At 56.9% G+C, this 27822-nt stretch overlaps 9 protein-coding genes across 9 annotated transcripts; 3 read left to right on the top strand and 6 right to left on the bottom strand.

Moving 5' to 3' along the window:
- Positions 1-80: 80 nt before the first annotated feature.
- Positions 81-1173, bottom strand: SPBR_02978 (endoglucanase; the record flags this gene model as incomplete). Its single annotated transcript, XM_040761281.1, has 2 exons — positions 81-268; positions 324-1173. The coding sequence occupies 2 exons, from the start codon at positions 1171-1173 to the stop codon at positions 81-83; spliced, it is 1038 nt and encodes a 345-aa protein (XP_040620373.1).
- A 734-nt stretch (positions 1174-1907) lies between these two features.
- SPBR_03091 (uncharacterized protein) lies at positions 1908-2839 on the bottom strand (the record flags this gene model as incomplete). Its single annotated transcript, XM_040761394.1, has 4 exons — positions 1908-2195; positions 2375-2479; positions 2506-2647; positions 2757-2839. 4 exons carry the CDS (start codon positions 2837-2839, stop codon positions 1908-1910), a joined length of 618 nt encoding a protein of 205 aa, XP_040620372.1.
- Positions 2840-3377: 538 nt separating this feature from the next.
- SPBR_02472 (glycerol-3-phosphate dehydrogenase) lies at positions 3378-5483 on the bottom strand (the record flags this gene model as incomplete). The annotated part of the gene is made up of 1 exon (XM_040760775.1): positions 3378-5483. One exon carries the CDS (start codon positions 5481-5483, stop codon positions 3378-3380), a length of 2106 nt encoding a protein of 701 aa, XP_040620371.1.
- Positions 5484-7199: 1716 nt separating this feature from the next.
- On the bottom strand, positions 7200-8032 carry SPBR_03151 (uncharacterized protein; the record flags this gene model as incomplete). Its single annotated transcript, XM_040761454.1, has 3 exons — positions 7200-7256; positions 7528-7725; positions 8015-8032. The coding sequence occupies 3 exons, from the start codon at positions 8030-8032 to the stop codon at positions 7200-7202; spliced, it is 273 nt and encodes a 90-aa protein (XP_040620370.1).
- A 1212-nt stretch (positions 8033-9244) lies between these two features.
- Positions 9245-10311, bottom strand: SPBR_02998 (uncharacterized protein; the record flags this gene model as incomplete). The annotated part of the gene is made up of 2 exons (XM_040761301.1): positions 9245-9947; positions 10022-10311. 2 exons carry the CDS (start codon positions 10309-10311, stop codon positions 9245-9247), a joined length of 993 nt encoding a protein of 330 aa, XP_040620369.1.
- Positions 10312-13016: 2705 nt separating this feature from the next.
- Positions 13017-14561, top strand: SPBR_02737 (glycerol kinase; the record flags this gene model as incomplete). The annotated part of the gene is made up of 1 exon (XM_040761040.1): positions 13017-14561. The coding sequence occupies one exon, from the start codon at positions 13017-13019 to the stop codon at positions 14559-14561; it is 1545 nt and encodes a 514-aa protein (XP_040620368.1).
- Positions 14562-17626: 3065 nt separating this feature from the next.
- On the top strand, positions 17627-20862 carry SPBR_02256 (uncharacterized protein; the record flags this gene model as incomplete). The annotated part of the gene is made up of 4 exons (XM_040760559.1): positions 17627-18060; positions 18176-18216; positions 18315-19303; positions 19447-20862. The coding sequence occupies 4 exons, from the start codon at positions 17627-17629 to the stop codon at positions 20860-20862; spliced, it is 2880 nt and encodes a 959-aa protein (XP_040620367.1).
- Positions 20863-22739: 1877 nt separating this feature from the next.
- Positions 22740-24060, top strand: SPBR_02846 (acyl-CoA thioester hydrolase; the record flags this gene model as incomplete). Its single annotated transcript, XM_040761149.1, has 2 exons — positions 22740-22748; positions 22774-24060. 2 exons carry the CDS (start codon positions 22740-22742, stop codon positions 24058-24060), a joined length of 1296 nt encoding a protein of 431 aa, XP_040620366.1.
- A 1114-nt stretch (positions 24061-25174) lies between these two features.
- SPBR_02847 (uncharacterized protein) lies at positions 25175-26494 on the bottom strand (the record flags this gene model as incomplete). Its single annotated transcript, XM_040761150.1, has 1 exon — positions 25175-26494. One exon carries the CDS (start codon positions 26492-26494, stop codon positions 25175-25177), a length of 1320 nt encoding a protein of 439 aa, XP_040620365.1.
- Positions 26495-27822: the final 1328 nt, after the last annotated feature.

Below are 27822 nucleotides of genomic sequence, written 5' to 3'. Positions count from 1 at the left end.
ACCACGACTTTGGTAGCTTGGCGAACAATGAACCAGCAGTCTACCGTCTTTTTGTGAAGAACCCTTCTACCTTTTGTCCCCTACTGCTTGGTGGTCGTGCCAATGTCGCCCCAGCGGATGTTGGAGAAGACGACGTGGGTATCTGGGTGCTGCGACTGGATGTTGGACGGGGTGCCCTGGCCAGCGGCACAAGGACCATTGTTTCCCTGGTCGAGCCAGGACATTTGCTGTGCGCCGTCGTTCCAGATGCTCATAGCAAGGACCACTACTTGTGTGAGTAGGAGGATTTCAATAACGAAAAAGGGGTGAGATGAACGACTTACTGCCTCGACCGAGAGCCTCGCCCATGCCAGGCAGACCGCCCGTGCCGCCCTCGGAGCCGCAGTTGCTGATGGTGCCGCCGCCGTCGATCTGGCGTCCGCCCTGAATGTACTTGCGCGTGATGGACGTGAGCCGGCCGCCCGACGCCGCAAACTGCGTCACCACCGTGAACACCTTGCCCGTGTCGACCGTCTTGCCGGGCCCCCAGAAATTGCGCTGCCCGCTCGCATAGGGGTTGTACCCGCAGCCGCCCTTGTCGCAGTTGCTGCCCTTGCACGGGTGCGGCGTCATGGCCGTGGCCTGCGAGTTCGCCTCGAGAATGTCCATCTCGTTGCAGCAGAAGCCCTGGCACTGCGCGTCGCAGTAGCCATACCCGCCCGCCGCACCGGCGCCCGCACCGCCCGTGCCGCCGCTGCCATCGGCCGCCATCTCCGACAGATAAAAGGCGCCGTTCTCGCCGCAGGGCAGCGACGACAGGTCGACGTCGACGGACAGCTCCTGGTTGTTCTGCAGGTTCATGAGCACGTACTTGTTGGTGCTGCTGTCGAGCAGGTAGACACGGGGCGACGCCGACTGGCCGTTGACGTAGTGGTGCAGCGTCAGCGCGTTGCCAGACGTGGTGACGCCCATGGCGGCGTAGTCGGCGGCAGAACGCGAGCCGGCGGCGCCGGCGGCGAGCTTGGAGTCGCGGTCGAGCACGATGCTGGTGTTTTGCTGGACACAGCCGCCCGCGGAGGTGCACTTCCACGTTGCGATAGCGGGATGCTCCTCGCCCGCCAGAGCACCCGTGGCGGCACCTGCAGCCAGCGAGGCCAGCAGGCCGACCAGCGTGACGGAAAGAGAGACGGTCATCGTGTCGATTGCGACTTGGAATAGGATATGGCAAGAACAATGTTGTAAAACGTGCCACGGGATGTGGTTACAGGAGCTCACAACAGACATCAAGTGGCCGAGGAGCACATCGTCGTATATAAGATGATTATAATTTACTTTCGATTTACATGAAGCCCCCAGTCCTTCTTCTTCTCGCCTCCCCCCTTTCGTTGACCGCCGATTCAATCTGCTCATCCGACTTGCCATATTGATTTAGGCATGGACCTGGCCAGCCCTTGGCAGGCACATTGGTTTTATTTGATTGCGCAGCCAAGTCATACCACGGCCCGCCAACCGGTACCTGGACGTAATACCCGGTGCAGCGCAGCAATGGCTGAGATTAAGCTTGTTCTGGGGGACGGGCCAGCGACCACGGCACATGACTGCATTGGATTTATAACGTCGCATTGGGAGCCTTGCCTTGCAGACAATTGACCGAGGTCGAGACGAGATGTCCACAAAAATAAATTGTCGATATAGCTGAATATGACTCGGCAGAGCGGGGAACGGGGTACATTGTGTCTTGGGGGTCTTGGGATGCTCTTTTACGCTCTGGGCGCTACATGGTGGGCGTTGTTAATAGTACGGCATATTGGGAGGTAAGTTGACTATTAACTTTTCTTTATATGCAGACTCTGTCGTCCCACCGCTATGCATTTTGACGCTCTGCGGTACCCAAGGGCGGCCCCACGGCATTGCTCCGCCGCCGTGGTTCAAAGTCGAAGCGGCCGGGTAGCCGCAGACCGTCGGTGGCTTTGAGCGCGAGAGGTCAACGTGCAGCCAGCCATCGTCGGCCTGGGCTGCCAGTTTTCGGGCTGGGCTTGCAATTTGTTGAGAATTGGATCGTAGGCTGGGTCCTTGGCTGGGTTGTTGGCCATGTCTGGATTGGCTTTCAGTTCAAGCAGCTCTTCGGGCGCCACGGAAGACGTGGTTCCGCAAGCGTCGACGGCCAACCATGACCGCGGGAGCGTCGCGTCCGTCGTCGCCGTCGGTGGGCATCCCTGTCTTTTGAGGGACAGAGTTGCCCCAACCGCCCCCTGCTCATCGACACACACAGGTCCGTGGCAAAGGGTAAGGTCGAGGCGCCGGGCGACGATTGCACGTTTCGTGCGGCAGCACCGTCGGCCCAGTCGAGTCACGACGGTTAAATGTCGTTCCACGAGACTACGTTGGGACTGACAACGCTATCCGTTGTTGGCGTGCGGCCGCCTCCGATTGTACGGCGGCCGGGCGCGCCGTTGTCGCTGATGAACCCGACCAGCGTTGACGCGGCCAGCCCCAGCGTCTTGAGCTCATCCGGCAAAAGCCGACGTCTAGGTCCGGCTGAGAGATGGCCTTGCAGTGCTCGACCAGCTCCGTGCGCAGCTCGGGCACGTAGCTGATAAACGGCGGGATCCCCACGTCCTTATACTGGCAGTCTGGCACCTCCCCATCGCGTACATCGCCGTTCGGTCTGTTCTTGTCGGCGCCGCCGTTGCACAACCCGCCAAGTGATTATGAAGATGATGGTAAGTCGGCACCCCTACTCTGCTGCGATGAACTGTATAAATGAAACCACCGACAGCCGACAGGCCTTTGGCGCTATCTTCGACGTCATCACGGCGTCTCCCGTTCCATTTGTCGGGCCGTACGTGGTTCCCGCCATGGGCGTCAAGATAGATTGGCGGCACCTTTGGCTAGGCGGCCGTGTTCTCCTTCATTCAGGGCATCCTCTTCATCCCCGAGATGGACGAGTGATCACTAGAAGAGGTGGACCCGCCAACGGAGGTATATGAGGCTACATGGGCCACTTGGACTGAAGCGTTAGTTTATAAGGCATACTCCCTGCAACTTACACCGCTTTGGGTATGTTTTTTTGTTGTCCCTGTAGCAATACGTCATAGGTACCATATGTAGGGTGTAATTTGTGGTATGTATAAATTTGCATATATAAATTTGTGGCAGGGCCATTTCTATAAAACCAGTGGCCGTCTTTCGTCGTCTAGCGTAAAGAGTTATGAAAAGCAAAGAGACATACAGGTCGAAAACATGATATAAAGAGTACAATACCAAGTACAAAAAATGGGGGAAAAAATGCTGGTAGAAGATATGCAAGGCAGATTGGGAACATCAGAAAAAGGAAACCGTCATAAACAACCGCCCTTGAGTTTTAACATTTCAAAACTTGTCTCGTCTGCCCGAATTTATATTGTGCCGGCAACTTTCGTGCCCGTCTTCTCAACGTCCCAGTCGACAGCCGGTGCCGAGGCAGGCTTGCGCACACTCTCCTGGACGGCCTGCGTTTGCGAGGCCGAGGCGGCATTGGCCGCCCGCACCTGCTCCAGACCCATGCTCTTCAGATAGGCCACGGATTGCTCAAACTCCCGCGCCCGCACAGCGTCGGACCACTTGAGCTCGTCTCCGAGGATGGAAATGACGCGGGGGAGGGCCTCGCGGGCGGCCTGGACGTCAACGAATGCGAGGCGCGTACGGCGGGCGAGGACGTCGACGGCGGTGCATGCGGACTCGTTACGAACACCGTAGCGGATCTCGGCCTCTGTGATGGGGAACGACGGGATCAGGCGCGGCGATGGGGAGGCGGCCGCGGACTCCGACGCAAGAATGGTCCAGGCGCGATCGCCGTAGTTGGCGGCAAGGTGCTGCACGACATCGGCGTCGACGCTGGGGTACACCTCGGCGAGCTGAGCAGGGAGAGCAGGGGAGAAGCCGTGGGCACCGATCAGGGGAATGGACTTGGTGACGCAGGCGCCCGTGGTGGCGGCGGGCGTGAACGGGGTGGTGGTGGCGCCAATGGCCTCGAGGGCGACACCACGGGCAGGGGTCAGGTGGAAGGCACGGATGGCGTCGTCAACGGCGTCCTGGGCCATCTGGCGGTAGGTGGTCCACTTGCCACCGGCGCAGGTCAGCAGTCCCGAGGGCGAAACGGTCACAAGGTGGCTGCGAACCAGCGATTCGGTGTTCTTGGAGTGCGGGTTCTTGACGAGCGGGCGGATGCCGGACCAGGTGGACAGGATGTCCTTGTGCGAGAGCGGAGCGTCGGGCGAGACGAGCTTGCGGACCTCCGTCAGGATGAAATTGACGTCGTCGGAGGTGGCCTCGGGGCTGCGTTCGATGGCACACGGGCTGTCGGTGGTGCCGGCCAGGGTGCGGCCCTCCCAGGGAAGCACGAAGACGACGCGGCCGTCCGAGGTGGACGCATCCAGCAGGCCCATGCCGTTGGGGCAGATGTTACCGGGCAGGATGATGTGGGCACCGGACGACGGCGAGATCATCTCGGGCTTCGTGGGGTTGTCCATGTGCTCAATGCCGTCGGAGAAGGGGCCGGTGGCGTTGATGACACCTTTGGCGCGGATCGAGAAGGAAGCGTCGTCTGAGTTGCTGTCGTCCAGGATATCACGAACGCGCGCGCCAATGATACGGCCGGAGGCATCCTTCTCGAGGCTGGTTACCTCGACGTGGTTGACGACGGTGGCACCGTAGAGCATGGCCGTCAGGGCCAGGGACACGTTGGTGCGGGCATCGTTTTGCTGGCCGTCGTAGTAGACCAGGCCGCCGACAATATGGCCGGCGTTGAGCAGGGGAAACTTTTGCAAGGCCTTGGACTTGCTGATCCAGTACGAGCCGTCCAGGCCCTGGGAGCCGCTCAGCAGGTCGTAGGCCTTGGTGCCAGCCCAGAAGTAGGGCACCTGCCACCAGTGCTGCAGGGGCAGAAGGATGGGCAGCTGGCTGGACAGATGCGGTGCAATCTCGAGGAACGTCTTGCGCTCGCCGAGGGCCTCAATGACCAGCTCCAGCTGGCCGTAGTCGAGGTTCCAGACGGCCTTTTCGAGGTACCGCACACCGCCGTGGACGAGCTTGGTGCTCTTGGAGCTCGTGCCGGCCGAGAAGTCATCGCGTTCGACAAGGGCGACCTTGAGGCCACGAGTGGCAGCGTCGAGGGCAATGCCGGTACCGGTGGCGCCGCCACCGATAATCAAGAGATCGTATTCGGACCGTGAAGAGGAGGAGGAGGCAGAATCAGAAGAATGTGGTAGTGATGGGTCGGTGGGCTGAGGTTGTGATGCGCGCAGGTCGGCAATCTGCTCGGCACGGGACTTGGCGGACCGGAAGGAAGGCGGCTGGATGTTGCCGCGGGCATCACGCTGGACGGGGACGATGGGCATGGCGACACGCGGTGCACCGCGGCTCTTGGTGGTGGCATAGACTAGAGTACCGCCAGTGACGACGGCACCGACAGCGGCGGCCGAGACGAGCAGTGGCCGCCGGACGCGGGGGAGGCGCCACGCCATGTTGTGAGAGCCGGTGGTGGTGGCGGTGAGAGAAGGAGGGAGGGCGAAAGCGGCAGGACGTCGTCAGTCCTGATCGACGTCGATGTTAATATTCCAGCCGAGGTCGAAGTCGAAGTCGATGCCGAGTGCTGGAGTGTTGTAGGAATTATTGTACTGCTGTCTTGCCGGGTAGCAGTATTTATTTCCAGTTTGTTCCGCTGTATTGGGGTATCGTTCGAATATGTCGTCGTTGGGAACACGAAGAAGAGAAAAGGAAACAGGAAGCAAAACAAAAATAAAAGACAGGGAGGCAGTTTCAAGATATGTGAAAACGAAGATGGGTCCGTCCCAAACGGGCAATAAATGCAAACGTCTCAAAAAGACCTCAGGAACCAATCAAGCAGGATAAAATGGCAAACAGAAGGTTCAGACAAAAGTCCCGGCGGATCTATGGCCGGCGTGGGAGAAGATGGGAAGATGACTGGGGGCTATTTTGTATGGGGAGTTGGGTGTGGTCGGGTATTGCTATGAGTGTGTAAGGCGCACTAGTCGATCAAGACGGAGAAATGACGGCCGTCTGGGCCTCTTGGACGGGCGAATGTAGGGACGAGTGAGCGACACGCGGGACGCGCAGATAATTGCCCTGACGTAGTGACGCCAACAAAGGACTCAACCAGGCCCAAGAATAAAATTAAAAGAAAGAAAACGAGAAGGAAAAAAAGGAAAAATCAGACGCAAAACGGCACCACTCTCGTCTGATGATTGGCGATGTATGTCGGGGTGGCTTCTGGCGCGGGCGAAAAGACGGCAGCAAGAACAAACCATCGTCTAATCTCCCCGACACGAGTTGCACGGCTTGTCGTCTTTGCCTCCCACAGGTACAGGAGAACGTCCCGTGCTGCCCCAAACTGGTCGGAGCTGGCCATCTTGTCTCCATTCTCGTCTTCTCATCCTCGTGTTTCTCCACAGCTCATACCTCGCTTGGTCTGCAGCGCCAATCATGTGAGAAGGCCGAGCTGCCCGTTCTCCATCTTTTCGTCTCCAGTTGCGAGCCTGGAGGTGCGCACCATTTTGCACCTTTGATGTGAGCTGGCGAGCTGGTTGGCTTAGTGGGGGTCCTCGTACTCAGCAGACGGCATCTTAGGTCGAGAGGACCTCATCCTCGGTGCAGTTTCGCTGGCATGGCCCGAAGTACGCGAAGGTGTACGGAGGCGATAAATTCCATGAATGGATGAGGAGCGAGGGGGCTTCGGAACGAGGAGGCGGACCTGGCAAAACAATGCGATGACGAAAAGAAGGCACAAAGTGGGGGCAAGGTTCAGCCTCGTGGAGCTCCTTCTCCAAATGACAGAGATGTTAGCGCGAACCTGTGCCTGGGAGCTCGGTGTCAGCATGCCGAACACCGAGTTTTGTCAAAATTCGGTATGGTAGCGCCGAATTAGCGAGGATTAGTCATCTTTCGGTAGTTCGGTGCACGCCCACCGGGATCCTCGTCTACCCTCTTCTGCCAAGCAAGGAGGGACGGGGAACGTAGCCTCGGAGCAGATAATGCAAGTGAGGTCCTAGATGGGCGAAGAGGCAAAGAAAAGGGCCGACACAGCCAGGGACAGAAAGAGGAGAAGAGCTCACCAACATATGTGACCAAAGGACAGGGCGACACGGCGAAAACGATAACAGCAAGACGAAAGGACAGGGACTCTGACTCCAGCTCCCCAGACTTTGAGTGCTTTCTTCCCCTCATTGCTCTTCGAGCGGGGTGCCAGCAGCTTCTGCAATGGCAATGATCTGAAGCCGCTGGATCATGCGGTGATGATGATGTAGAGACACAGTTAGGAATAAGGCAGGGCATTTGAGCCCGGGAAGCGATCCCAAAACGGAAGTCGTAACTAGCCTAGTTAGGTTACTCACGCTTCATTGTGGCCATCGCCCAGCGGACAAGAGCGGACGATGATTGGAGCCGTGGCGACCGTTGAAAACAGAGTTTGGCTTCGTCAACGTCTTTTGCAGAAAGTCCAACGAAGAAGAAAAAGTACAATACAGGCTTCAGTCACAAACACCACGTTACCGGCATCATCCAGGAATCACCAAGGTGGAGAGTCCCTGGGGGTGGTTTTCGCTCTCGGCCTGGCATGGGCTGCTGCCGTTCGTCCACGAGGTTCTTCCACTTTGGTCCCGTCACCTTGTCATCTCGCCGTTCGTCTTGACCTCGTGGCGCCAGCTGTGCCTGGCGGAAGACGGAAGGCGGCGGCGCCCACGGATGTGGCTGCACGATCCTGTGACTCTCAATGACTGGGCCTCGGGCACGGCTTCACCCTTTGTTTCTCGGCTCCTGCTTTTCTTACTAAGAAGAGAAATACCATCGTACGGGCCTTAGAATGAAGGAGTAGGGGGCTTACGAGCACTTCTCTCACGAGACTATTCTGCGCCTCAGACGTCCCCTCTTTTTCTCGCCTCACCTGTTTGTCTGCCATTGCATCGCCTACAACTCACCATGCTGCTCTCCTTGCCCTGCTGTTTCCGCTCTACCTCTCTACAACATTCTGTAATCGTACTTGGCGTGAAGAGCCCATAGTTGGCATTACACGCGTAAAGGATAAGAGATGCCTTCGCTTCAAGTGAACCGGCAGACATGTCTGTCTACCAAGCACGATGGCTGAATGTTTCTTTCTCTTTTTTTTTTTTTTTTTTTTTTTTTTTTTTTTTTTTTTAGTTTTGACAGAAAATGCTTTCCTTTGTCGATGGTGGGCTGTTCGCATGACCCGCCAATTTTTCTGGCACTAAAGCGATGTTGCCCCTAGAACGGCTGTAGAAGGTCGAGCAGGCCTGGCCGAACAGTGGGTGAGTATGCCGAGGAATCGTAGGTTTTCTTATTAGGGTGCCAAGCGAGTGTCGAGTCAGGCCAAGCCAGCTAAACTGCAGTGCTGACAATCGCTACAGCCTGCCTCGGTCAATAACGGGATGACAGCAAATTCCAGTGTACTTTACAGCACACGGCGATCGAGCCTTGGCGGCGAAGGGTGTTCACTCATCACGCCAAGATTCACCATCTGTTTATGGCCAATCTGTCAGATGAAGCGTCCTTTTGCAAGAACTAGACGTAAAACTATGCACCACCAAAGGCAGTCGCCAGCTGGACACGTCGTCATGACTTTGAAAGTACTCTGCACGCCATAATCAACCCACGATCCGAGGTAAGACGAATACATAGTATTCAGAAAGTGCTTATCCCGTAAAAATAATGGCAGAACACCCTGGTAACCTGCTAGGTCCTATACTGGACTTTTGGCCATGGCAAGCTTGCGGTTGCAATTCGGGAGAAGAGCGAAAATGACTGGCACGCAGTGCATGGATCAAGAGTTCGTAGTGATAGTATTAAGGAGGTAGGAGGGTTCCGTGCACGGATCGTACGCGGCTCCGGAATGCGAGCCAATGTCAGGAGGACAGGCGAGACAAACAAAATCTCTTATCCGCAAGAGCGTTTTGTAGAGCAAGAAGCAAAACATAATGGAGAAACAAAATTTAACGACAAAATTGGCCAGCAGTAGATGATGACATGGTAATATATACAAGTGGATAGAATAGATACATAGATACGGTCATGGTAGAAGAGGGAAAATAAAAAAACAACAGCGCATATATGGCTCTTAAAAACAAAAGGGTAGAAAACATGGCAGTAAACGCATGAAATGTACCAGTGCTACAGCATGACCTCTTGTATACTTTTGTGCGTCTTGTAGGGTATTTTTTTTTTTTGCTTGTGTGGTGAGTGAGGGCTTCGACGCTTACACGTTCGACACGACCCAGGGCGAGCGCGTCTTGCGCGGGTGAACCAGGCGCTTCAGGCCCAGCCACGGCGTGTTCATCGGGCTCGGGCCCGTGTAGATGAACGTGTCGTACAGGAAACCGCCAAACAGGCAGCCCAGGAACGGCATCACCATGGGGATCCAGAAGTAGTAGCCGCCAAACGACCAGACCTCGTGGCCGTAGCCAATCATAAAGGTGACCAGCCGGGGGCCAAAATCACGAGCCAGGTTGATGGCGTAACCCGTCTCCCAGCCGAAGCAGGCACCAATGCCGAAGATGAGGAAGAAGAGACAGAGGGGCGTCAACGGGCCGGCGCCAATGTTGTTGGCGTCCGTCAGCGCAAAGATGACAAACTGCAGGATGGTGCTCGCAATGAACTCGGAGAAGACCATGCCGGTGCGGGTCATGAAGGCGGCCGGGTACGTGCAGAAGACGCCGGCCGTGGCCGTGGGGCCGGAAACGGTGCGGATGTTCCGGCCGCCCTCGAACTGGTCAATGGCCGAGCGGTAGTTGCCGTAGACAATGGCAGCGCCGGTCATGGCGCCCAAGAGCTGCCCCATAAAGTAGACGGGAAACTTCTTCCAGGGGAGGCCGCGGTACACGCAGTTGGCAAGCGTGACCGCAGGGTTGAGATGGCCACCCGACTTGCCGGCGACATACACGCCCAGCATGACACCGATACTGCGTTTTGTTAATACGTGACCAAGGGCGGCTGTCGACTCGACTCTATTCTGGATCCCAGGAACAAAACTTACCCCCAACCCCACGAAATACTCTGGTAGTCGCCCTTCTTGTCGTCGGACAAGACGACCTGAGCCACGACGCCGTCACCAAACAGGATCAGGATCATGGTGCCTAGGAATTCGGAGAAGAAGTCCAGCGAGTAGTTGCGGATCCGACTCCAGAGGAGCGGCTGCTCGTCCTCGGACGCATCATCGCCCGCGTACTCGGCGTTGACGGCCTCAGAATTGTTCATGTCTTTTCTCTCGTGGTCGACGGATGTATTCTTTTGGCGGACCTCGATTGTGTCGTCTGAAGCAGACATTGTGGACGGAGAGAAAGGAGAGAAAGGAGAGTATGAAAAGAATTAGGAGAGTGGAAAGGGAGGAAGAAAGAAGAGTAGAGGATAAAAGAAGCCCGCAGGGGCAATGACTGATGATGAGAAGAAGATGCACGTGGAAAGAAGATGATCGAGAGAAATGTTGATCGCTCCCCACGGGGAACAGTTGGTTCTATATATGCTCGTTGGTGATTATATGAGATGCGTGGCAAGCTGTGTGATGACCACAGGACCAGGGGTTTGAGCTCGGCTGTGGTTTAGCTCCAAAACAACGGTACCGGGGTCGTGGAGAGCGAAGCGATGGTGTGGATATAGATGGGCAGATGGGATGGATGCGCTGGTATGGGCAATACAAAAAGGGTGGAAGGAATGGAGAAGAATGGGTCGGGGGGAGAATAAGGAGACGAGAAAATAGGGATGAAGGGGAGAAGAGAGTGAGGAGAAGAACACGAGGGACACGGAATTCAGAAAAGAAAATCATAAAATACCAATTTTGCAAATAGTCTAAAAAATTAAGTAAACTTTTTTTTTTTTTTTTTTTTTTTTTTTTTTTTTAAAAAAAAAAAGTACAATACGCTAAGGACAAAAAGAAGGATGGGGAGATGTTTCCGGGGTCGACTTTGACAGGAAAGCACGGAGCAGCGAGTGTTCTCAGGCCAGGGGGGGAGGGGAGGGGGAGGGTGTACGACGTACAAGATCACAAAGGAGGCTCGTAAGGTGTAAGCGTCTGGAAAACAAGAGAAAAGACATTGCAAAACGGTCGCAGATCCGAGGCTTGTGGAGCACAATTACGAAGGACAAAACAATGGGAATGGGGTGGCCAGGGCAGCTAGTGAGAACGGATCCTGGAGGCAAAAATTACAATGGAGAATTATGGATAGTGGGAGCTGATTGTGAGACGAACTACGGAGACAAAAACTAAGAAAATGATCTCATGGACGGACCACGGGAGGCGTTGACCGAGCGAGCGAGAGAGGGCCTAGAGGGCGTGACCTGGGGACTAGGAGGTTAGGAGGTTAGTAGGTTAGGAGGTTGGGACGGCGCCGGGCTGGCGGCCGGATGCTGCCATAATAGGCAGTGTAGTGCGGTATGGTGCAGTATGATGTGGTGGCCAATTGTTACGTATGTCGTAGGAGGCGACAAACCTGCGGCAGAGAAACAGGAAAGCGACAAAAACGGAAGGAAAACGAGACCAAAGAGACGACGGAACGGAATTGGAAAGTGGCTGGAAATAAAGCAATCCCGGCGCGCAGGGCAAGGAAAGACCGGCGCTGAGGAAAGTGCGCGGTAGACCAAAGGGGAAAGTCGTGGTCGGGGACCAAAGAAGGAACAGCGAGCGACAGCGAGGCACTCCAAATCCTGGGGTGCATTTTTCGGGGGTGGGTCACCGAATATTCGGGATCGGGAAGGAGCGACGGGCGCGTGCAGCGAGCGAGCGAGAACCACGGGGCAGGCCTTGGCGAGGAGGAGCGATGGAGACGGGGGAAACGGGGAAGGTGGGAAGGTGGTGGGAGGGGAAGGCTGCAGCGAACTGAACCCCAAAACGTCGTGGGCAAACACATGGGGTAGCATTGGTTCCAACTTTTCGACTACAGCAGCCGCAGCATGACCTCAGATGCCCTCCGCGCAGCCGACAGTACGGGGTAATTTGATGCTACGCCAACAAAATCGGGGGTTCTCACTGACGCTCCCATCCAATTACGCGGGGAAACAACGTCAGCCACCCCGAGCTGTCCCCGGTTTTATTCGGTTTGGAGACCCCGAGATGTCAACTGGATGGACTGGGCACGCTCCCCCAGGATATCGTCTCGATCGTTCGCACCCCCCTTGATGTCTGACTCCCGAGACGAAAGAGCATGCGTCGGTGAGAACTATCGAATCTGTGTCTTACTGGGGTGACGGCACTCTTACCACGACCCCGGATGGAGGACGAGGGGTAGCAAGCGAGGTGGCAAGGCAAGGGCTGTGACGGAGGAGAGAGACGCTGTGCTGGAAACAAAAGACCCGACTAAAACAAGGACCAACACAAAAAGAAAGACAGCAAAAGTTACCCCAGCTCGCCCAGTCAGCTGGTGTACGACAAGTTGCAACGCCCCCGACTAACATCGTCCGCAGCCGAACCCGTTACTCACATGCCACGCCCCGGCCACATCCCAAAACGATAAAAGAAGACCAAAATAACTAGCCTGCCATGCGCTCGCCCACACGCGGTGACAACTCTCCACATTTCCCACCTTTTGTGGAGGTCTCCGCAATATTTTGTGGTGATGGGATGGATGATATCCATCTTGCCGTCTATCGAGGTGTATTCTTTCCCCGAGGGGTAGCGCGTACGAGGGCGCGTGAGGGGAGAGAGAGGGGAGAGGGGGAGCTTGGCTTTGTTAGACTGGTCCCTTACACGTGCAGACGGCGGACCCTACAAATAAGCTGGCAAGTAGCTTTTTGTCATTGTCCTTGTTAAGCACCACTCGCAAGCCAACAGCTTTGTCTCTCTCTTGTCTTATATTTTGTCAGGCCTTTCTCATCCTCCCCCTCGCCCTTTCTTCCTCTTCTTCTGCATCCTCAAGTGCGTCGCCCATTTTACTTTTGCATTTTGCCTATCTTCGTCTGATCTTTGCGACTATACACCATCCTGTTCCACTTATACCCCTTTTCGTCACTTTATTGCACGTATATCCCACCGCTTCACAATGACTACCAACGCCTCGTCCGGGGCGACCTTTGTCGGTGCCATTGACCAGGGCACCACCAGCTCGCGCTTTCTCATCTTCAGCCCCGATGGCACTGTCGTGGCCCTGCACCAGATGGAGTTCTCGCAAAAGTATCCGCAACCGGGCTGGCACGAGCACGACCCTGAGGAGCTGATCAGCTCCGTCGAGAAGTGCATTGACGGCGCCGTCGAGCAGTTTGAGAAGCAGGGCCACACGCGCAACCAGATCAAGGCCGTGGGCATCACCAACCAGCGTGAAACCACCGTTGTCTGGGACACCACCACGGGCAAGGCGCTGCACAATGCCATTGTCTGGACGGACACGCGCTCCCAGGAGCTGGTGCGCAGTCTCAAGGACCGCCTGGGCTCCAAGGAGCTCATGCAGCTCTGCGGCCTGCCCCTCTCTACGTATCCCTCGGTCTCGAAGCTGTTGTGGCTGCTCGAGAACGTGCCCGCCGTCAAGGACGCCTACGAGCGCGGCGTGCTGGCATTCGGCACGGTCGACACCTGGCTGGCCTACAAGCTCAACGGCGGCACGGCCCGCGACGTCTATGTGACGGACCCGTCCAACGCCTCGCGCACCATGTTTATGAACTTGGAGACGCTGGCCTACGACCACCACCTGCTCGACTGGTTCCGCATCGACACCAAGAAGCTGCGTCTCGCCAAGATCGTCCCCTCGTCCGACCCCAGCGCCTACGGCTCGCTCGCCGGCACCGTCCTCAAGGGCACCGCCATCACGGGCTGCCTGGGCGACCAGTCGGCCGCGCTCGTGGGCCAAAAGGGTTTCACGCCCGGCCTGGCCAAGAATACGTACGGCACCGGCTGCTTCCTGCTGTACAACGTCGGCCCCAAGCCCGTCATCTCGTCGAACGGCCTGCTGGCCACGGTGGCCTTTGATTTCGGCCCTGGCCGCCGCATGTACGCCCTGGAGGGCAGCATTGCTGTCGCCGGCTCGTCGGTCAAGTTCTTGGTGGACAACCTGGGCTTCATCGACTCGTCGTCCAAGCTCAGCGCGCTCGCCGAGACGGTCGAGGACAACGGCGGCTGCACGTTTGTCACGGCCTTCTCGGGCCTGTTCGCGCCCTACTGGATCGACGACGCTCGCGGCACCATCTTTGGCATCACGGCCTACACCCAGCGCGGCCACCTGGCGCGCGCCACGCTCGAGGCCACCTGCTTCCAGACCAAGGCCATCCTGCAGTCGATGGAGAAGGACTCGGGCCAGGCGCTGACGGAGCTGGCTGTGGACGGCGGCATGTGCAACGCCGACCTGATTATGCAGACGCAGGCCGACATCATTGGCATCCCCGTCAACCGCCCCGCCATGCGCGAGACGACGGCTCTGGGTGCGGCCATTGCGGCCGGTATTGCGGTGGGCGTGTGGAACGACTTCAAGGACCTGGACGGCGTGAACACCGAGGGCCGCACCATCTTCAAGCCTGCCATTACGGCCGAGGCGGCCAGCAGCCGGTTCGCGACGTGGGAGAAGGCCGTGCAGATGTGCAAGGGCTGGGCCAACTAAGGTCGCGACGGCGACGGAGGCCTATGGAAAAGAAAAAGAAAGCACAGGAAGGAAAGTCGCTCCATGCTCTTTATGTACATTATCACGTCCTTGTTCAGCTCGCGTTGCAAGTTGTTTATCATTTTACATTTTTCGTTATTTTTGTCGCTTCCATTCTCAGTTTATTTTTTGAATACCGGACCTGCAGCATAGCTTATCATCGATTTTCCACCGCATCTCAATCGATCGGCGGGATGGCATCATCTGCGACATGCAATCTGCGACATGCGCGTCTCCAATCTGTACAGCATAGTGGCATCTATCGGAGCTCGGTGTTCTTGAGTAGTGCGACACCTCAGCTCTACTCGTAGCTCTCCCTTGGGAACTTACGTGCATCCTTAGTCCGTGGTCCAAGTTCGAAAATGACGTTCGTCATGGCCACGCTTCCAGTTTTCTTGGCACACGCCTGATCGAGCCTCCTTTGATGCATGCCGATCGTTTTCGTTGTTTCGCTGTTCTTTTCACAGTGGTCCCTCCTGGTTATTTCCTCGTTTTGTCCGTTTCGGTGGTTTTCCCTTTTTTCTTGCTTTCGCGCTTTCTTGATTTTCTCGCTGTTTCGGTGTTTCCGCCATATAGTCCGAAAAGGGGAGTAGTGTATGACGGCACGGTACGGAGATACAAAGGGGGGGAGGGGACACAAAGAAAATGGGTACTTATTTAGACTGGCGCAGATACTTGACGCTACTTTGCACATAAAGACGCCGATACACATGGATGGACTGCCTCGCACTGCTAAACGAGACTACGTATTCTGTACGGAGTACAAACACTCCCGTAGGACCAGTCGGCAAAGCATGTCTTTCTTAAAGCATGTCAGAAAGCAGACAAATAAAACAGAAAAGAACGGAACACGGGGAAGCGAAGAAAGCAAAAGAGGAGCAAAAACGAAGACATCGAACAAGACAGGGGTGGATTGAGAGGGGCACAACCGACGAGCACCGAGATTCAGGAGAGAATCGCCCGATTGAGCAAGAAAACCAGACGAGGACAAAACATGAACCGTTCGCGCGACCGTTTGTAGAGCCGCCGACGGTCCCCAGTCGTCAAAGCTCGTGTTGTCGGCCAAGTAGAAAATCATGAACAAAGGATTTGTCACAGTCTCCTGGCCGTATTGCAGGCATGCAAGCTTGCAGGCTGCATTGCAGTCTTTCGCAGCCGGCTCTAGGTGCCTATTTGGGTGCAACGTCTGAACTCTTGGCGATTGCCCACGAGCCCACTTGGACGGTACCACTCTTCGGTCTGTTACTGCATGTACCGACTGCAAACGCCCCTTTGTATGTCGCATTTTTCAGTAGCGCCGTTGTGGCGATCCTACGACGTAGTTGCCTCCGCTCGGTGTGGGGCGCTGTTGTGGTTCGTTCTTGCTGGTCGGAGAGTTTTGTCGATTAAATTCCTATTTTTATTTGCATTTGTTTTTACGTCTCTTTCGGTCTTGCCCTTTCTTGCCAACATTTCTCACCTCCTTCCCAATTGGCGTGTTGGCGTGCGCAGACCACCACCGACGAAGCCACTGCGGAGTCCGCCGCGGTATAACGACGGACGGATGATGCAGATGATGGCTGGGCGGAGAGCCGACGGAATGACACGAAGAAAGCACCCCCAAACAGGAAAGAAACGTAATGCAGTCGAGTTCAAAACATCGTAAAGCGGCCGTAGTGAGAGCAGTCAGAAGAGGGGAATCGAACAATAAGAGGGAGCAGTAGGGAGCAGTTGGAATCAGTTGGAGTCAGTGCTCACAAACAGACCCTCGCCGATACATCTTCGTTTGTCGTAGTGTGTATGTCGTACCAATCAGATAGCCTGCGGGACGTCCGGCCAGGGTGACCAGGGGCTGTCCAGAAGTTCAATGAAGACCCCCAGCCGAAAGGCCCGAAAGGCAGGAAAACGCAAGTCTGCTTAGCGGCCGCCTGCGCCACTTGTTCGTTTTGTTACGAGGCTCGAGAGGCGCCCTATTCTTTGAGGGAATCGGCGGTCTGCGGTCTGCGGTCTGCAGTCTGCGGTTCATGGATGCGGCTTTCTGCATCCAATTGCTAATTCCGCTGCTCGCCAGTCGCAGTCCTAGAAAAGTCGGTGTTTCGCCATAGTGGTGGATCTTGAATTGTCGAGGCGCCGTATGGATTCCTTTTTTATTCTACCTCTTTTGTTTGCAGACTCTTTTGAGTCTAGTTTTTTTCTGGATCTTTTCTGGGGCCGTTTTGGGTCCCTTTTGTGACCTTTTTGGGACTTTTTTGGGGCCGTTTTATTTGAGCCTATGACAAAACGTATTTTGCCTCACATCTCGACTACGTTTGTATGGGCTACTACATGCCAAAGAAAATAAAACCATGGACCCGGGACACCGAGCCCGAGACCGAACTTGTCTTTCGTTTAAGCTTTTAACCTCTTGAGATTTACTCTATATTCAAATTATACCCCCCCCCCCCCGAAGACCCCCGAGATTTTGAACGCAGCACCGTGCCGCAGACGCACAAACGGTTCTGCATTTTGCCCGGACAGATACGGAGGCCACAAAGGGAAGCAGAGGCTCTCCGCTCACTTGCAAAGCGGAGTACGGCGTATTCTGAGGCCCCGAGGCGCCTAGGCTTGGCCGGTGTCAACATCACTGGGTCACAGGGTCATTGAATCATTGGAATCACCCATCTCACCCCCCTCTCTGACCATCCAACCTCCCCAGGACTCGTCACAAGGAAAGCATTACGCGGGTGCAACCTTTGGTGAGGAAAACTGCTTTGCTGCGCAACAAAAAAAAAAGAGGGGCCAGATAGTGTCCGTCTCACACCCTGCCTTTCCCATTTCGCATTTGGCTCCTCCTTGGAGGGTGAGGTGACGGTGGCATACGCCCTCGACGGAGTGCATTTGGAACATCGACAACGGACTGCTGGTACCGACTGCCGAGGGGAAACGGAGACGCACACCAGACCGAAGCGGCTGTGCTCCGTATAAGCCTTGTCTAGTCTCGGGCTGGGGGACTTTTTTCGTTGATTGGCTTTATTTTATTTCTATATTGGATTATATTCACGTTATCAATGGCAGGCGACAAGACAGGAGCGACGAACACCGACCTGCCCGACCTGCCCGACCTGCCCGACCTGCCCGACCTGCCCGACTCGCCTGACCCGACGCCCCCGAGACAGCGACAGCGCGTGGACCTGGAAAGACCGCATAAGATACGCAAGACCCACGGCGATATCCACGGCGATACCCACGGCAGTATCCACGGCCACGTGGAGAGGCTGCGTGCGTCGCACGACTTCCACGAGGATACCCGCGAGGCTGCAACAACATCTGAGGCTGCGATAGGCAACGAGGACGGAAATCGCAACCGCATCCCGAGCAGCGAGGACCTGGATCTGGATCCGGACCTGGACAGCCTGGGCCAAGACCAGAGCCACCGCAAGGGCGAGGGCGTCCCGACCACAACGCCGCGCAAGCGGACCAGAGACATGGACCAAAAGATATCGTAAGTTGGTGTTTGAGATGGTTTGAAGTCTGTGCGTGGCGTAAATGTCGACACTTGTCCACTCTCGTGTCGATTGTCTCCTGATCTCAGCCTTGTCTAACTCCTTGCTCTGCAGATGTGAGCTCTGCAAGACTCGCAAGGTCAAGTGTGATCGTGGTACGTGCACCCAGGCAATGTCCTTGTCCTCTCCATTGGTATTTCACATAAACGCGTCCCATATCACGGACGTCCCTGTGCTCACACCGCCACCACAGCCGAACCCGCCTGCTCCTGGTGTGCGCGTCACAACCGCCAGTGCGTCTACCTGAAACGGCAGACACCGGGCAGCCGCACGCGCATCAACGCCGAACTCGAGGCCAAGGTCAATCGCATCGACAGCTTGCTGCGGGCGCTCGGCCGGCGCGTCGAGGAACACATCTCGCAAGACCATGCCGCCGATTTTGAGCGGCGGAGCGCAGCCGCTGGTTCGGGACGGGGCGCCCCCGGCAGCAGCAACGACGATGGCGTCTCGCCCTCGTTAGGATCGCTGACGGCCGCCGGCAGCAGCATTTTCCGCGGCGGCGACGACGACGTGCACTCCAACGCCAACTCGGGCACGCCCAATGCCTCGACGGGGAACGGCAACGGCAACGGCAACAACAACAACCACAACAATCAGACGCCAGGGGCCGTGTCACTGCCGCCGCCCATGACATCGTCCGGCATGAGCATGATCTGGCAGAGCGGCAGCGCCGACTACGACGACGACGCATCGACCGTGGCTGGCGGAGGCCTTCAGCCATACCAGAGCCAACACCGCTATGCACCACCATCCACGCCCTTTCGCACTCCGAAACCGCCGACGGCCGAACTGCCGCCAAACGACATGCTCTACACGCTCGTCGACCTCTTCTTCAAGCACTGCAACACGTGGTGCCCCATCCTGGACCGCAAGACCATCTTCGGGACCTTTTTTGGCGCCACGTCCCTCGAAGAGCCCGACCGCGTGCTGCTGCATGCCATTGTGGCCACGACGCTGCGCTTCTCCAAAGACGCCCGCCTGACGCCCGAGGCCCGCGAGTACTACCACACCACGTCGAGCCAGGTCGTGCGGCTGTACGCGATGGACCACATCACGGTGCCGGCGCTGCGGGCGCTGGTGATTGTCAGCCTCGACGAGTTTGGCACGTCGAGCGGGCCGCGGGCATGGAACCTGCTGGCCATGGTGGCGCAGAACGTGCGGCAGCTCGGACTGTGCGACGAGGTCAGTGTCTACCTGGCACCGTCGCCTGTTGACTTGGAACAACAGCAGCAGCAGCAGCAGCAGCAGCAGCAGCAGCAGCAGCAGGCGCGGGGGACAGCGACACAAGCGCGTCGTCGTCGCCTGGCCCCCGCCCCATCCACCAGAGCAAGCCCGACTCGTGGATCGAGGACGAGGGCCGGCGCCGGCTGTGCTGGGTCGTCTACCTGCTGGACCGGTATGCGACCGTCTGTGCCGCCACGACGACGTCGCTGACCGGCGCTGGTGGCGGCTTTCTGCTCGACGACGCGGCCATGCACCGCTTCCTGCCCTGCTCCTACGATCTCTTCTCCCGAAACGTGCCCGTCGAGACGCGCTCGTCCTACGTCTGGTCGGACCTGGGCAGTGAGTATGCTGCCGCCGCCGGCACGCCACACATGCCGCACATGCCGCACATGCCGCCGCCGACGCCGCTCTCGGAAACGGCCTCGTCCATGGCCAACAAGGCCGAGCACCTCGGCAGCTTCTCGTACCACTGCAAGCTCCTGCGCATCCTCAGCCGCATCCACGACTTCTTGCGCCAGCCCGTCGACATCAACTCGTCGGCCGACATGGCCCGCTGGCGCAACACCTACCAGGCCCTCGACGCCACCCTCGACGGCTGGCTGCGCGGCCTGCCCAGCGAGTTCAGCAAGATCTCGGCGCTGTGCCACTCCGACCCGGCCTCGCGCGTCGCCAACTGGTTCATGCTCCACAGCGCCTACGTGACGGCCGTCGTCCGCCTGCACGCCCCCGCCGCCTACCCGACCGCCCGCTCCACCCTGTTCATGCCCTCGCAGTACGCCGTCCAGCGCTGCCTCTCGGCCGTCCACTCCCTGGCCGACATTGCCCGCGACCTGCGCGAGGCCAACGGCCTGGACCTGCTGGGCCCGCCCTTTGCCTTTTCGCTCTGGATCGCCGCGCGGGTCTTGCTGGTGCATGCCTCGGTCCAGGAAGCGCCGGGCCAGAGTGCGGTTGGGGGGGTCGGAGGCATTGGAGGGGTCGGCAGCGGAGGCGGAAACGGAAACGGAAGCGCTGCCCAGCCGCTCGACAGCCACGCCCGCATCGACTTCTTTATTGAAACCCTCCGCCATGTCGGCCGCCACTGGGCCGTCGCCAACCACTACGCCGCCACCCTGGCCCGTGTCGCCCAGCGCGGGCGCCAGGGCCAGATCACGTTTAGCAACATGCGCCGCAGCGCCTACGACCTGCTGGCCCTGACGTCCACGTCGCGCCAGTCCGGCGCCGAGCCCATGTCGACGCAGGTCACGTCGCTCTGTGAGCTCGACAACATCGACGTCTTTTCCTTCTTTGTGTATCCGCGCATGGTCGACGACGACGACGGCAGCACCACCGCACGCGCATCCATGTCGGCCTCCGTGGTGGCACCGTCCATGGCGCCCAGCATGTCCTCTATGGGCAACACGAGCAACCCCGGCAGCAGCATCGGCGGCCTCGGCATGAACAGTGTTCTCCGGACACCCATGCCGCCGTCCGTGAGCATGCTGCCGGGCAGTCCGCACCGCGGATCGTCGGTGTTTTAAGGCGGGTGGAAGTAGGGAGTGGTGCATGAACCTGTCACGACGATTGATTGTTTTGATTTGTCTCTTCTGCACATGAGACGGTATATGAGCGATGTACATGATTGCATTTGATTTGTACACTATATCTATAATGTATTTATGCGGATCGGGGAACTTTCACGTTTACTGAGCACAAAAGGGTGCCACGCCATGTCTATGAATGGAACAAAAGTTTGACTGCAAAAGAGGAAGGCCAGGTACACATCAACGAGCAGCCGACGGCTGCGGTGACGTCTGCGGCTAGGCGCTCGTCGTTCTGCAAAGCATACATTCTTTCTCTGGCCATAATACTCCTTTGCCAAGTGATTCGTTACAGCTTACTATAGCCATCATGTCGGTCGCCAATTGCATGCAATGCCAGTCCACAATCTACTACCAGCACAAGGAAATGCCCTCCATGCACCTTTCATCCTTGGACAAGGTGTAAAGCTAGGTCTTCACGTGCGCTACTTGTCTTCCAAGGTACCAAAGAAGAAGGCCCAGTGGTGTGCCTCCTACTTGCTTTTTTGAATGTAATTACCGGCACGTAAGACAGCTCCTAGCCTCGTGGAAAAACCCGGCCATGTCCAGTCGGCAATGCTCACAATGCGGTACGTCTTGGGATCAGTCATAAGGATCGTCCTCCCGAGGTCCATGTGGCCAATACAAAAGCGTCGTCCCGGTCACCCTCAAAGCGGCGGGCGGTGTAAAAGCACGTGTAGCCAACGATTACCTTGGCACCCGCTTGCAGCGCTTCAGCTCGTGGACCTTTCTGTTTCATTTGATCGGGCTGAAGCGAACCAACCCGGCGAGAACATAGCTGCAATGTCGTTCGTTGTAGGGGAGGTGCAGAAAGAGGCGGGCGACACGTATCGCCGGCGCATGAGATAAAAGTCAAGCTTTCGCTGCGCCAAGTTGAAAAACTGAAGAGCTATCTACTAATATTGCAAGACCTTTGCAAGCTGCTGCAAACTGTGTCGCTTGCTTGGTTTTCTGTGAGGCCGTATGTTTATTCCCAGAAGGGTGGTGATCAGCTGGAAATATTGGCCAAGGCAAGCGGTCGCCTTGCAGCCTGCCATTTCGTTGCAGTCGGTGCCATGACTCTGCAGCACGCTGTAGTTGATCCGTCCCCTGGGCAGACCGGACAGATAGCGATCGGTGTCATGATGCGCGAATGTAAAAATAATGTCAAGATTAAACAGGAACGTCCGAACCAAAGACGACAGTCACGAGGGAAGGAGAGCGTATTCTTCTGCTCCAGTCGTGACAGTCGTGACTTCCACTTACACCACGAAAGAACGCAACCCGCTTTGGGAAAGAATGGGAGCAGCAACAGTCACATGACTGTACAGAGAAAAACCATTGCTGAAAATACAGCAAATTACTCCGTATACCTCTCTGTACAAATTGTCGATACCCAAAGTAAAGCACAAGCTGATACTCTTTGGCCTTCGGTCGAAACCAGTTCATATGATTATCTCGCTGCCTCGAACTATGCCCGCATCGGGGGACTTCGCGGAGACCGGCGATTTGGCGGGCGTATGATTGGTGGACAGCACACTACCGGCTCCAAGTGGAGATCTTCCATTCACGATTGTCGTGGACGTTGACTTTTTGGTGTCATTTAGCACCGGCACCTCCGTATTCCAAAACTCGTGGATTGTTTTCAGCCAGCTCACAACTATACAGAAACGAGATCTACTACAGCAAATGGCCTCGCCAGGCACAGCAGCCAAGCGGCTGCTGTCTGTCTTGCGTGCCCGCACCCCACGGCCCTCCACTCGAGCTGCAGGTCGACTTCAGCTTGGTCCCTCCTCTTATCCCTCCTCTTACTCCTCCTCCTCCTCCTCAACACCGCGATGCCGCCGGTGCTTCACGACGTCGTTGCCACAGCGCACCGATGGCGTGTTTCGCGGCTTGACCGACACGCGGCTGCCCATGCCGTGGATCGAGGCGCTCCGGTTGCAGCAGGACGGCCAAACAGTCGGATCTTCGGAAACCAGCGGCGAGGAGCGTGACTTGACACCCAAAAAGATGACGGACAGCTACCACCGCGTCGTGCTGCCGCTTGGCCAGGACCCCTGGCTGTCCGATACCTACATCAACTCGTCGGGCCACATCCGCCTCGGCACCATCTTCATGGACCTCGACGCCCTGTCGGGCATCATCGTCTACAAGCACACGGGCGGCGGCGTCACGACCGTCACGGCGGGCGTCGACCGCATCGAGCTCGCGCACCCGCTGACGGAGATCTGCGACCTCGAGTACAGCGGCATGGTCACGTACGCGGCGGGCGGCAGCAGCGCTGAAATCACGTGCAAAGTCGCGCGCGCGCGCGGCGAGGGCGAGCCCAGCCGGCCCGAGGATTTGCTGCTCACGTGCACGTTCACCATGGTCGCCCTCGACCCCCTGACGCGCAAGCCGACGCCGATCCCGCGGCTCGTGTGCGAGACGCCCGCGCAGGAGGCCTTGTTCCAGGCCGGCGCCGCCAAGGCCATGGCCCAGCGCGCCGAGCGCAAGACGTCGCTGCTCGAGGTCGAGCCGGACGACGAGGAGTCGGCGCTGATCCACCGCATCTGGCTGCGCCAGATCGAGTACCACGACCCGCACCGCCCGCTGCGGCAGCCGCCCAACGTGCTGGCCATGGCAAAGACGCAGCTGTCGACGGCCGCCATCATGCAGCCGCAGTACCGCAACCGGCACCAGACCATGATTTTCGGCGGGTACCACTTGAAGCAAACGTTTGAGCTGGCTTTCTGCTGCGCGGCGTCGTTTGCGCACGCGCGGCCGACGTTTGTGAGCGCCGACCCGTGCACGTTCCGGAGCCCGGTGCCGGTGGGCAGCGTGCTGTACCTGACGGCGACGGTGGTCTACACGGACCCCGCCGTGGTGGAGGAGGACGACGCAAGTGGCGGTGGCGACGGCAGCAGAGACAACAGCCCACCGCTGACGCGTGTCCATGTGCGTGTCGACAGCAAGGTGCGCGAGATGGAGCACGGCACGGCACGCGTGACGGGTCAGTTCCACTACACCTTTACGGTGCCCAAGGACGTGCGTGTGCTGCCCAACACGTACGAGGAGTACATGCGTTACATTGACGCCCGTCGTCGTATGCGGGCCGGCGGCAAGCGTCCGCCGGCAGCACGGGACAACCAAGAAGGGGTGAACCTGACGGAATAGATGGCAAAGGAACTGGGCAGAGGACGGTGTTGGCGAATAGACGTTTTGTAGTTTGGGTTGCCAGTGCCGTAAAATGTAATTACCATAACGATGTTCATACCACAGTGCGAAGGCCAAGAATGCCCTGCAAGTAAAACAGGTATGAAACGATCAAAAATATACACCTCCTGTACCAGTTGCGGAATATGAGCAACAGGAGGATGACACTGGCCGTCGTGCCGTCGACCAAGTGTTTTTTGACCAGAACAAGAGACAAAATGCAGGCAATCAAAGCCATAGGGGCGGCCGATTTGCGCCGAAAAATCCTATCGCGGCGCCGAAAGGTCCTATCGTGCCGGTCCCTTATGGCCTCGAAGAGCGCTACAGCGGCGTAGACGACAATATACAGGGGGCCCATATTGCTGGCTGGTGTGTGAGCTGGATTTGGACCGATGTATTTTTTTATTTGACTGTGATAATGTTGATATCCTGCTTTGCATCTGTTGAAGGTGAATCTTCGAAAGTTTGACGGGAAATGACTGGCAGAAATAGAGATGAGATGAATGGTATTTGTAGTGATGAAGAGAATATGACTGTTTTTATTGTCGCTGTTAACATTCGTCTTCAGAACCTTTAACTGACAAACTGTCATCACCGGCGGTCGTTGCAGATTTGAATTTTACTCATCGTAGTCATGTACAAGTCGTGCCATGTCGGACCCTCACTGATGAGTGAGGTAACTCACCAACATCACATTCTCATCACAGCCTTACTCAGTACTGTCATTGCATGTATCTGTCACATGGTTTATTGGTTTATCAATAAATTTCGTCAAATCTTCCATTCTTGTCATTGCAAAGTGATATTTGACAAGGTAATGATAATAATTATTATGTTCATATGTTGTTCATATGCTGTTCATACTTTTATGATGAAGCAAAGTATTTTTGGACGCCCGTATACCCATGTATGAAACCCTTGTAAATGCCATATCCAAACAAAACAATAAAAATCCAATCGATCCCAATGACCTTGTTGTTCCCAAATTCCAAATATTAAACTTTTATTTGATACGTGCCCTTGTTCTCGTTCATTCATGAATGCAGATAGGTGGTCCCCGTTGTCGGAGATGGTGTTACATCCGCGAACCAACAACCGAACCGGCCGGCACGAGGATGACAGCTTCGTACCGCCGTGCCAGATCCGCCGTCGCACCAAACTCGATGGGTGGCGGGAAGTGCCCGCGGCGAGGCGCGTCGTGTTCGTAAATGTCGGTGAGGCCAACACGGCGGCGCAGGACACGACCGCCGTAGCGGGGATCGGCAACGTGGCGCTGCAGGCCCTTCTCAGTGTAGCGGGCCAGCGGATCGGCCCAGCCGGCATGCCCAGCCGACTTGCGGTCGGTCTGGGCACAGGCGCGGCATGCGTAGCCGCGGTCGACGGGGGTTTCGGCCGTAGGCCGCACGGTCTTGTTGTCAAGCGCCCAGTAGGGAGCGGGGATCACAGCGGCATAGCGCAGAGGGTCGGGTCGGGTAGAGTTGCCGGGTGTAGGCGAGACGGAGAGACCGCGCTTGCCAGAAACGACAGGTCGGCCGCGGACGGTGGAGACGCGGTCCACCTCGGGTGTGGTAATGTTTCTCAGGCTCGTGCTCGTGCTGGCTGACGAGCTGCTACCCTCGTCGTCCAAACCCGCGGGCTCCTCGGCCGCATAGACCTCCCGCCGGTCAAAAAGGTCAACCGGTTGTGTTAGGCGCGCCAGCACGCCATACCGGCCGGGCGGCACGGTAATTCTTGTCAGGGGCTGGTTGTCCAGCAAATCCTTGTGCTGCTGGTGCAGCTGAGGCAAGTGGTTGCCGGCAGCGGCAAAGCGGGCTACGGGCAGGTACTCGGGCAGGGAGCGGAAGCAGGAGTAGCATACGCGCTCGGGCGCCAGCAGGTAAATAAAGTCACCGTAGGGGACGTCGCTGCTGGTGTCGCCCGTGGCTTCACGCTGGCGCAGACAGCTGGCGCAGGACGTAGTGCGGAGGCACTTGGCGAGAGCGCGGAGTGAAATTTGTGAGGAGTTTGTCGGAGAAGGGGGAGCTAGGCAGACGAGGGCACCTAGGGCTCGGGGGAAGGCGGCCACGGTAGCAAAGTCGGGGAAGCTGTCAACAACAGCCGCAGAGGCTCGGTTGCAGTTGCGCAGGGCTACGAGGGCGCGGATGTCCGTCTCGGCCAGGTCGTCGACGATCTGGTGCATCAGCTCAAGAGGGAGCACGCTGAGGCGGCCCATGTTCCACTTCGCCGGGAGCTCGTTGGAAGGCGTCAGGACCTTGGCGGTGGCCATGGAGCCGTCGTCACCGAGGAAGAAGCCCGGGCGGGGGCAGCGGTAGCCGACATCCTGCCACGAGGCGACCTCGGGCGTGGAAGTGGACGCGGACTTGGCGGGCGTCGTTGATGCTATTGAGGCGGCCATCGTGGTGGTTGTGTGCGTGTAAACAGTTGGCGGTGTTTGAAGGAGGAGGAGAGGGGAGAAAGGAGGCTATTTGTCGTTATTGATCCAAAGCCATGAAGCGTATAGAGGAAGGAAGGAGGACAACGAGGTAAACGGCAAACGAGGAAGGAGCAAAGGAGTTAATACGGAAGCTGGAAACAACAAAAAGTCAACAACATGCAAAAGACACAAGAACTGAGCTCAATGTCGTCATGAAAACTCGTGTCTTTTCCGGGCACCCATTGCTATATATCCCTTTGGCTTCCTCTCACAAAACATAACACGTCAAGAAGCGAAGCAACAGGCGAGGCAAAAGTCTCGTTTTGGATACACTCCCCCGGATTTTTCGTGTTAGTGGCATCGTGGGCGTGCAATTGTGTGACACACCCCTTGAGCTTTCCTTCTTTGGACAAAGAATCAGAGAACCTACACGCCCCCTCTGGCACACCTGATCCATATCTGAATTTTCTGGGGGTGGGTCTGGCTGTGTCATTTTGCCTTGGCCTTGGCGGCCGGTCTTGGCGCCAGCGTTGATGGCGAGAACAGCGAGTGACCCAAAAATAACTGTTCAGTAGGGAGTAATTCAGTGAGGTTGGCGACTGTTAGGCCTGAAATACAGCACTCGTTTCCTTGAACTCGTTCTCGCGGTGTCTCGCCTCCTCTCTTTTGATTCTTTCACAGCAGAAGAGCCTTCTCGTACATTCCGCCTGTCAGTATTTCTTTCTTGGAGCTCATTTCACCATTTCGGAAACACTGGCCGTGTTCGAGTTAAAGGTAATTGCCCTTGTGCTGTGGGCTTAAAGGCCTGGTTTATCAAGATAGGTGTGTGCCGAGAGGTTGTGGAAGGCTACAGGCGGGTTAACGGCTACACAGACGCTGCAAATACTGGAATGAGCGTAGAACAGAAACTCTCGGCTCTAACATCCCCTTGCGGTGGCCTGTCGTCTGTAAGGTCTATTACAACGCGTTTCTTTACAGGCACTATAGTATACGCTCACCTTCGTCCCGCTTTTCTTTGGTCGTGAACATTTTCTCATGGACTTTCACCTACCTCCTCACCGTTTCTTCCTTGTCGTTTGTGTTGTCATTCCCAATGCAGAAAAATGTCCCATATGACTTCATTCCGGACGCACATGATCGTACCCATGTTCTCTTTCAACGGTTGATTGACCTCAGGGGCTCGTCTTTGGACAATTTCGGGCCCATTGCCTAGCATGCGGGGAGACGGTGAATGGAGTATCGTGTTCAGATTTGCTGTTGTTGTTCTTGTCAAAGATACTTTGTAAGATGTACCTCACTGGAGAGAGACA

Source organism: Sporothrix brasiliensis, assembly GCF_000820605.1.
Source record: "Sporothrix brasiliensis 5110 chromosome Unknown Cont17, whole genome shotgun sequence".
Lineage (NCBI taxonomy): Eukaryota > Fungi > Ascomycota > Sordariomycetes > Ophiostomatales > Ophiostomataceae > Sporothrix > Sporothrix brasiliensis.
This window is presented reverse-complemented; position numbering and strand designations above follow the sequence as displayed.